General features: G+C 57.6%; 2 protein-coding genes across 3 annotated transcripts in view; both read left to right on the top strand.

Moving 5' to 3' along the window:
• Positions 1 to 2,803: 2,803 nt before the first annotated feature.
• NFKBIE (NFKB inhibitor epsilon) lies at positions 2,804 to 8,192 on the top strand. The gene is made up of 6 exons (XM_026844608.1): positions 2,804 to 2,811; positions 5,754 to 5,856; positions 6,395 to 6,626; positions 6,798 to 6,886; positions 7,139 to 7,387; positions 7,696 to 8,192. The coding sequence occupies exons 1-6, from the start codon at positions 2,804 to 2,806 to the stop codon at positions 7,759 to 7,761; spliced, it is 747 nt and encodes a 248-aa protein (XP_026700409.1). The 3' UTR covers positions 7,762 to 8,192.
• An 8-nt stretch (positions 8,193 to 8,200) lies between these two features.
• SLC35B2 (solute carrier family 35 member B2) overlaps positions 8,201 to 9,617 on the top strand; it is a 7,161-nt gene continuing 5,744 nt past the window's right edge. The window contains exon 1 of one of the 2 annotated variants that reach the window (XM_026844131.1): positions 8,201 to 8,312. The gene's annotated coding sequence lies outside the window, so the exon portion shown is untranslated. Of the gene's footprint in view, positions 8,313 to 9,398; positions 9,451 to 9,617 lie in introns of those variants that run through there. The other variant, XM_026844132.1, reaches the window with a different exon arrangement.

Below are 9,617 nucleotides of genomic sequence, written 5' to 3'. Positions count from 1 at the left end.
AGGATGCCCCAGAAGTTGCTGCCTGACACAGGGGTCACACACATACAGCCTTAGCGTAAGGTGGGTCAGTCCTGGCAGCCCTCTGAGACTGTGCAGGCAAGAAGAGAAATTTTTTTTTCTTTTTTTTTTTTCCCTGTTTGGATTATTTCAGCCTGGCCTGGAGGAAGTTTCTTCAGACTTTCCACCTGTATAGGTTTGCCTTGGAGCTTGGGAGAGGCACAGAGAACTTCAGCACAGAGGAAGGGAAAGAATGGTTGGAAATTCCATGTCCTGGGATGCAGAAGCTTGATGTCTGACTAACAAATTAGTTGAGGTGGGGAGGGCTTTAGGTCCTTGCACTCAGCAGACAGGCTTGGCCGCTGCTGGAAAAGGGTTGAGCTCAGCTAAATTAACAAAGTTTTGATTTTTGTTGGTTTGGGTTTTTTTAAAACAATGGGGATAAAAGAGGAGTCAGATGTGACTGTGTAGGAAGAGAGGCTGTGGGATCTAAGCTGTGAGAGTGGTTACTGGGTGCCTCTGTGAGCTGCCTGGGATGCTCTCTGCATCCCGCAGAGGGGAAGTCCCTCTGACTGGGGCAGATGTCGGGCTGAAGGGGGCCCCTGAGATATCCTAGACCTCTGTCTGGTGCCTCATTACAAGAAAATCCTCAAGGCAGTGAGGATACATGTGGGGCTGTAAATGATTGCTAGGGTGTGTTGCCAGGCTTTGGCAAAGTCCAGGCACTGGCCTCTTGTAAGAGGCTGTTCTGACCTCTGGATATCTCTGTGTGTACAGAAACTGTTGAAGAACATATCTGCCTACTGATGAACGAGAATGGGAATTTGCTCCATTTGAAATAGAGTTGCTATGGCCAATGGACCTTTTGGGATGTTTGCTGCTTCTATTTTAATTGTTCGTCTTGATTTCAGCCGATGACTGGGCCCTCCTGAGATGGGCTGCCTTGCTTTTCTGTCTTGGCCCATCCCTGCAGCGGTGGTAGTGCAGGACAGACCCCTCGTTTTGCACGAAGCAGTCCGCATGCATCTGCTGCAATCCCAGACTCACCATCTGCTCATAAATGGGAGCAAAATGCTCAAATGTGTGGATGCAGAGTCCAGAGGATGTGAGACCGGGGTACTGTATGTGGGTGAACAGGCCCACCTTTGTCTCCCCTCCTTCTCCTCCCTCATCTCATTGATAAACAAGGTGCCCACAGCCCCCTCGCAACGTCTCCCCTGCCAGTCAACCTCCAGCACCCCTCATCTGCCAGCACCTGCACCAGACCCTCTGCAGAGCACCCCAGGAAAGGCGGAGGCTGTCTCCCCTGCTCGCCCATCGCTTCCCACCCCTCCCTTTGGCCCCAGCAGCCACAGGTTAGGAAGTGGCTGGTGTCTAGGCTGGAGATCTAGGAGACTGAACACAAAATGGCCGAAAGGGCTTTGCATCCTGTTAACCACAACCTCCTTTAAGTCCGTCCCCGCCCCCCCTCCTCAGCTCAAATTCAAGCTGTGCCCTGCCCAGGGAAAGGGAGAAGAAACCTGCAGAACAGGAGACCCAGGGCAGGAGCAGAGGACATGAGAATGAGCCTACTGCTGGCTGGGATCTGCTGCTCCCATGGAGCTGCCAGAGGGCAGCTGGCAAAGTTTTATGGAGCATCACATTGGTATGCAGAGAGGAAAGGAGCCAGGCTGGGCTGGAGGAGGGCTGCAGGGCAGGATGGAGCTGTGCTTGCTGAGCCTGCTGGCAGAGGTTCATGCTGATGGCTGAGGAAGTGGTTAGCAGTGCAGGTTACAGGGCTGGAACAGGAGAGCAGGGTAAGCATGGAATTCCCCTGCTCTTTTCCTCCTCCCTCGCTCTCCTCTCTATTGCTGCTGGGGCCATTTCCTCCCCTGAAAAGTTTCTTGTGCAAATTGTTTGCATGATTTCCTACTGCTCCACTCAGCCAAAATAATAAGCCAGGAGTGAACTGTTTGTACTACAGCCAGAGACCTTATCTAGAGAGGGAGAAAAACTTGTCAAAACAAATTCTACTGAATGCTGTATCCCTTGTCCTAGGTGCTTCTGGGGTGAGATGGTGAAGGGGGAGGCTGCTTTGAAGGAAAGGTGTCTGGCTCCACAGATGAGGGGATCTGCATGGTCAAGCCCCTTTTCTAGAGGGAGAGGATAGCCATAGAATTGGTGGGACTTCATCCATTCTGCTTGTGTGTCAGAGCTGGCTGTCACTCTTACCCTGTTCTCCTGCCTCCAGTCCTCAGGTGTGGACACTTTTCCTACCAGGTGCTTGAGCTCACTCAGAAGCCTGGGAGATGGACAGCACTGTGGAAATGGATGCTCTCCTGTGCCTAAACTAGGACCACCTTGGGCATGGTATGCTCAGACCCTGGGGACATCCCCAGGGATGGCCCTGACCCCTCTGCTCCAGAATCATTCTCTCTGATGATGAGTAGGTCACCTTGTGCCAGGGATGCCCTGTGCCCGTGGGACATTTGCTATTCTGAGCACTAACAAGTCCCCTTGTGCCAGGATGGAGCTGGTGAGCAAGTGGAAAAGCTGAGAACGAGCCCAGCAGTCTGTACTCCTCAGCTGGCCGTATTTTCCCTGCCCACAGCTCCTCCATCCCCTGCCCTTTCCAAAACTCCCTCTTGCCCTTTCCAAAAGTCCCTACTGGGCACCCACCCCCATGTCTGCAGGCAGGAGTGTGGGGAGGAGAGGAAGGAGCAGGCAAGTAGAAGAAGGCGGAAGAGAGGCGTGTAGGCAGCTGAGGGAAGGGCAAGGGTCTGAGCATGGTGGGGTGGAGGGCTTGTTTTGGCAAAGGCATGGGGCCATGGCTGGGTGAGGTGAGTTGTCTGGTTGCGAGCAGGTATGTCTCCCTCACTGCACCCTGGCTGTGGGGCTCAGCTGCGAGCGCTGCATGCAGCCCATCAGCAGCTGGACCACATGGCTGCCATGGCAGAGAGAGGTGTGCTTGTGGCCTTGACTGGAAGAAAGTGGAGATTTGCACAGCACCTGCAGCTTGGGTCTCCTGGGCATAGTTCATCTCCCAGGTTAGCAGGAGACAACCCTGATTCCTGGTTGGCATCATTGCCCATGGCAAAGAGTGCCTTGGTACACACACGCTCTGGATGGGCTCATCCCAGCCCAGTGGCCTCACTGTGATTCCCCCAAGCAGCTCATGGCTCTTGCAGCCATTTCAAGAAGTTGAGGGCTGGCAATGAGGAAAGGGGGGAACGAATGCAGAAATGAAAGCACAGGAGGAGGCTGCACCGGGGTGGAGAAGGAAGAGGGAGGAGGGAAAAACAATCCTCTGAAGCAGGCACATCTCAGCTTTGAGGTGAAAGCCTGAGCTCTGGCCAGGTGGGGATGGTCATCCCCATTGCCTCCACAGCATGGGTGCCCAAACTTGCTCAGCATCAGCCCAGCCCTGAGCAGCTCTGCTGTCTTGCTGAGCTGCAAAACCACCCAGGAAGCACGAGGTGGTAGAGGGCTGCCTGGGGTTTCCACCTCCCCTGGGTGACTGCCCCACTTGTCCCCATGTGACGACACAGAGTGGCATAGGTAGTGGCAGAGGGGACGGGGGGATTCCTGGGGGTGCGGGGGCTGTCTGTGGTGAGGCATGACCCTGGGTGCTGCTCTCTCCCCCAGGAGCCCAGCATGGCTCTGGAAAGTGAAAGCATCAGAGGTTTAAAGTTCCAGCCGAATTGCCTTGGAAAGTCCCTTGTCTGAGCAGTCTTATCTCTGCTGTACCTGAAAAAAAGGCAGATCCTGCACCATCCTTCTGCATGTGGTGCCTGGGAGCGGGTTTGGAGAAACAGGGACTGTCCCTGCAAGTGGGCAAAGGACACCTCGGCCCAGGTGCTGCCACGGGGACTGGAGGCCTGATGCAAAACCCAGCAGGGAATCTCCCTGCCTGGATCATACCCAGGCTGGGGCCAGCGAGAGCCTGCCGAGGGGAGAGGTATTCTTACAGCTGATCCCCCAGCTCTGCTCCTCACTCCTGTCCCCTGCTAGCGTGGCCTGGGTTCCTTGGCTGTGCCTCTTCCCCATGGTCCACCGAGGGTGGCTGGACCCTGCCTGTTTGACTGCTTGGCTCTGGCTCCCAACCCCCTTCCCTGCCCTGGGGAATGCCAGCAGTGAGGGGGCACCCCATGGCAGTGCGGAGACAAATGAGGGTGGCCTCTCCTTCCAGCAGGGAATTCCTTGCCATGGCTTGACCTGGGGCTTCCCCAGGGACGCAGCCTCTCCTGTCAGGCACAGCCTCTTCCCTGGTGGCAGGGTGAAGAGGAACCAGCCTTGGTTTGCTGCCAAAAATGGGGCTCAGCTGAGGGTGCCCGGTCTCAGCCCTTGGGTGGTGCTTGGGAGATGGATAAAGGACATTTTGGAGGACTGACCTCTGGGATTCTCAGCACAGTCATGTCCCCCCTGCAGGTGGTGAGAAGGCAGCCCCAGCCCTTCTTTACTGCAATTCTTTAGGGCCAGGTCTTGCTTTCCCACCTGTGGAGGGATACTGTCCCTCCCCACAGTGCAGGTGGCATCACAAAGCTGGGTTGTCCAGCTAGCTGGGTGTCATTCTGGGGCTGGCACAGCTCTCACCCTCTGTCCATCAGCCCTGCTTGCCTCTGCCAAGTAGTGTGGGTGGCAGGAGCCCATTTCACTTCGAGCCTGGCCTTCAGTTTGGAGCTGATCCCTGCTGGAGATAAAAGCCGTCCAGGGGCCCCAGCGCAGCAACGAGGAGGTGGCAGGAGGCTCAGCTCGTGCCTCTCATGCTCTGCAGAGTGGGAGCTGCTGCCTGCTCCGAGCTGCTGCCTGCCATAGCCAGGGGCTGCCTTGTGGCGGGAGGGCCAGTCCCTCTATGCAGGGGCTCCCAGGAGTGCAGCAGGTCGGCAGAGGTGACTGGAAATTCCCTCTCGGCTCTGCCTCTGTTGCACTCTCACTTCTGTTCTGACTGCACAGGGGCCAGCGTCAGACCCAGATGGAAATAAAACCTCTCCTTCAGCTAGGGGGCTCTGGGCTCCCCAGCCACCCCATGGCTGTAGGGGTGACAGTCCTGAGGACATGGGCTCCCAGCTGGCCACCAAGGTCTGACAGCCACTTCTCGGGTGTCCCTCTGTGGCAGTGGGCTGTGTGCTAGCCCTGCCACAGCAATGCCCAAAGGGAAGGATATGTGGGAGAGAAGAGGAAATCGGTGTGGGCCAGCAGATCGGCTGGCACAGGAACTGTGCCGTGCAGGTGATCTTGGACCGGTGCCGGGCTCCTGCCCAGCCTTGGTTGCCTGCCTTCACAGAAGGGAAAGAAGAAGTGCGGTAGCAGCCGGCAGTGGGGAGCTGGAATTCCCCGGGCAGCTGCCAGAGCCCAGGCCGGCCTCCCTCCACAGCTGCCAAATGTGGCCCTTGGGCTCTGCAAAGTGCATCCAGGCTCTCCAGACCTGCCCTAGTTGGAGGCCTGACTTTGGGCAGTGCCGGGTCAATCCCCACACATGCTGTGAGGTCTGAGGGAGAACACTGCAGTGCTTTTTGGGGACAGAAGGGTCCTTTCCCAGTAGGGATTAGAGTGAAGGACTGCCCTGGGGAGCCACAGACCATGTTCCTGCCTTGCTCTGCTGCTGAGCTTCCCCAGGGAGAGGGCAGGACAGAGGAGCTCCAAGCTGGTGGGAAGGGGACTGGGAGAGGAGGAGGGGTTATTCCTCCATGCAGCAGTGAAGGATCTCTGCTCATGCGCATAGCACTCAGGACTCTTTTTTTTTTTTAACTCCTGCTTTCCCTTTATTCCCTCTGTAGATTGGTTCATCTGGCCATTATCCACTGCGTCCCAGCTGTGGCACTCTGCTGCATCAATCAGCTGCCCAGGGAGGTGCTGGAGATCCAAAATGATCTTTTCCAGGTATGTGGATGTGATAGGCAAAAGATGGGAGGAAGGCAGGTGTCACAGACTCTTCTGTAGATCGATGCCAAATCCATCTGCCCTTTTTCCAGGATACCCCACCTGCATCCTGTAGAGCATGGTGAAAGTCCCATGTGAGCTCCCCCTTTTCAGGTTGGGGAAGAAGGTGGGAGATACCCTGTGTGAGAGATGTGACAGTTCCCAGCACCAAAGGGTGAAGGGGCCCTTTACAAGGCCCCAGGATGTCACAGACAGCCCTGGGGCGTGGAGCAGGCATGGCTTGAATGTGGCAGGGTAGATAACCTGGGAGACTGAATCTGCCCCCATGGGTGATCCCTGAGCTGAGGCGTGGGGTGGCAGCAAGCCATGTGCAGCAAGCCAATGTCAGCCACGCATAACCCCAGGACAGGGACGGGCTCTGTGTGGCAGCCTGACTGTGCCACTGGGCTGGCTCCTGTAGGCTGGCATGGCTCATCACACTTGGTGTCCTGCAGGACATTCCTCTCTTTGCTGATTTCTGTCCCCACCTCCTCTCTAGACCCCACTCCACCTTGCTGTGTACCTGGAGCAGCCCAGCGTGATCCAGGCGCTGATCCACAAGGGAGTCAACCCTGGGCTGCAGGACCACAATGGCAACACCCCGCTGCACCTAGCCTGCGAGCAGCAGCACCTGCGGTGCGCCCAGCAGCTGCTGCAGTGCACAGCCCCGACAGAGGGCACAGCCCAGCCCCATGGGCACCACCAAGACCTGCAGCTCCAGAACTGGCAAGGTGAGACCTTGGGGCAGCCCGGTGCAGAGCTGGTGGCCAAGTTGGGGCAGAGACTGTGTGCTGTGTATGCAGGGATCTAGGAGCGCAGCACAGTGGGCACAGAGGCAGGATTGCCATGCCTCAGGGTGGTCCAGGCTGACTGGGGCTCTTTCTCCTGTCTCCCCGTCCCAGGCTTGGCCTGTCTGCACATCAGCACCTTGAAGGGGAACATCCCGATGATGTCTCTGCTGCTGGAGAGCGGCGCCAACATCAATGTTCGGGTGAGGCTGGGTATGGTGGGTGGCTCCCTTGGACACACCTTCTGGCCTCGGGACAGACACTGCTGTCGGGCTTGGAGACACTGAATTTTCAGTGAGCTGAGAGAAAAGGTTCTTGAGGGGTTGTTGGGTGCCATGACAGCGGTCAGGGTGGCGACTGCCCACTCTGCACCCTATCAGGGGGGTGCGAGTGGGTGCTGTGGGGCCCATCTGAGGGGACCCCACACCCACACCCTTGTGATCTGTGGGCTGCAGGAGGGTACCAGCGGGAAGACCCCGTTGCACCTGGCCGTGGAGTGCCACAACCACCGGGCTGTCCAGTTCCTGCTGCGCAATGGGGCGTACGTGGATGCCCAAATGTACAATGGGTGCACCCCGCTCCACCTTGCCGTGGGCCGCAAGGATGCCGCCATCGCCGCCATCCTCTCACACTCCGGGGCTGACACCCTGCTGAGGAACATGGAGAATGAGACAGCCCAGGACCTGGCTGACGGCAACGACGATGTGAGTCTGTAGGGGGAAGCATGTGGCTCTGCAAGCATGTTGGGTGGTGCAGGACTCAGACTATTTGGAGGGAGCTCCTTGGAGTTTCTAGCATGCCCATACTCCCTTGTAGCATGTAGGCATTGACTCTGGGCGTGTGTGGTGCCTGTTGCCTTGAGCCCTAGGGAAAGCCCAGCCGGGGTTTCTTGGCACTGCCCTGGGCAGGTGGGAGGCTGCAGGACTAGGGGGGAGCAGGTCAGGGCCCCTACCCCAGCTCACTGGAGATATGACCCTGCATCCTTACATGTCAACACCCTTGGCCTTTGCAGCTCCTCGCCTTGCTGCCCTTCGATGACCTGAAGATCTCAGGGAAGCCTGTTGTGTGCTCTGAATGAGCAGCTGGACTCCCTTCAACCCACGGGGCTGCCTCCTGGCTCTGCACTGCTGCACACTGGGACCTTGCCTGCCTGCAGTTTGGTGGAAGCAGAGACACATTGGGAGACTTATCCCCCTCCTCCCCTCTTTGGAAACGTTTTGTTGGCCTCAGGCTGCCTTCCCAGAGGGAAGAAGGTGGCACTATGAGCACTACACAGGGGAGGCTTTTCGTTTAGTATTTGTGCCCAGCAGCGGAACTGAATTTCCCCTCCCCGCCATGGGTCTGACTTGTGGGCATCTCCAGCTTACCCAGGGAATGAGCAGGAGAGAACTCCCTTTCACACACTGTATGGTGGATGGAACATCCTCTGGCACCCCCAGATGGCATCAGAATAAGTGTGGGGTGAGAAGAGTTAACACTCACTCTAATAAACGTTTTTTCTTGCTGCGAGCACCTGAGGTCTCATGTGATCTAACCCACCCTGCTCCCTGCAGCATCAGGAGGCTGAGCATTACCGGTGCTGGGCTTCCCCAGCCCGCCCGCTCCCTCAGGTCCTTCACGCAGCAGAAGGTATGTGGGAGCGCAGGGGCTTCCCCACTTGCAGAGCCTTTCTAGCACTCAAGGCTGAGGCTGGGGGACACCAGCCTAGTGTTCCATTCCCATGGTGTCCTGCTGAGCATCTGGCTTCAGGGCTGAAGAAAGAGCGTAGGAGGTACCGGAAGACCAGGTTGTGGATCCCTGCTTCTGCTGTCATGCCTGACATCTTGCTGCCTTTCCGTGCTGTGGTTTCCTCTTTCACAGAGCCTAGAAGCAACCTGCCCCATCTGCTGGCTTGGGAGGGTGTTAAAAAACTTAGGGCATGGGTCTTCCCTGGGCTTTATATTTCCCCAGGCTCAAAGCAGAGGAGATGGGGAGGGTTATCTTCACATCCCTTCTGGCGTTCAGCTCACCACTCTACCCTGCCCCCTCTCCAGGTCGGAGGAGCACGTGCCTGCGATGTGTTAGGGAACCAGCAGCCAAAGGTGCTGTGGGAACAGAGATACAGCACGCCTGACCCCACCTCGGCCAGGGAAATTCCCCACTTGCTGCCTGGGAGCAGCTGCTATTGTTTGGGGCAAATCCTGGATGGCGCAATAACCCGTGAGCCCTTGTCTTCCTCCTCCCTTCTTGGAAAGATAGATAGCAAGGGAATGCTGCCAGGAAAGCAGCACGGGCTACCCCCAGGCCTCTCTGGAGCTTTCCTGGTCTCTTCAAGCACCCCTGGTCTGGATTGCTCTATTTCCTTTGAATATTTGCCTCTCACCTTCTGGCAGGGCCTCAACCCTGCCACAAACAAGCTGTATTCTGCTCATGGGCCTTAGCCAGCACCTGCCAGGAGTGGGTTCCCCGTGGGGCTGCGCCAGTGCCACCTTCATAGGGGATGTGGGGCACTCCCAGGTGTCACAGGGTGGGAGCAACCGGCGCTGCAGGGCAGAGCAGCATGGTGGGGCCAAGGGCTGCAGCTGAGTGGGAAGAGGGGGAAAAAGGCAGAAACAAGTGATCGGCACGACATTTTTTAAATTTATTTTTTAAAAGATGTCTCGTAAAATGTTACTGGGTGGCCACCTGACGGCTGCAGCCGGCCCTGCAGCCTTGCCGGGGGCCGGGACGGGGGTGCAGGGCCCAGGGAGGCCTCATCTCCCCGGCAGCCCCCGGGAGCGGCCGCGGGGTATGCTCGGGGCTGGGCTGGCAGCTCGGAGGCGGCAGCGCTGAGCCGCGGGGGGAGGCTAGCGAGGAGATTCGAGGGCTTTTGCACCGCAAGCGGGTTTTTACCCTGCGTCGGGCTCGGCCGGGGCCGAGCGGCAAGTGTGGGTTTAGCGTGTGCGGCACCGAAGC

Source organism: Athene cunicularia (assembly GCF_003259725.1).
Source record: "Athene cunicularia isolate RWA chromosome 3 unlocalized genomic scaffold, athCun1 chr3_part1, whole genome shotgun sequence".
NCBI classification, from domain to species: domain Eukaryota; kingdom Metazoa; phylum Chordata; class Aves; order Strigiformes; family Strigidae; genus Athene; species Athene cunicularia.
This window is presented reverse-complemented; position numbering and strand designations above follow the sequence as displayed.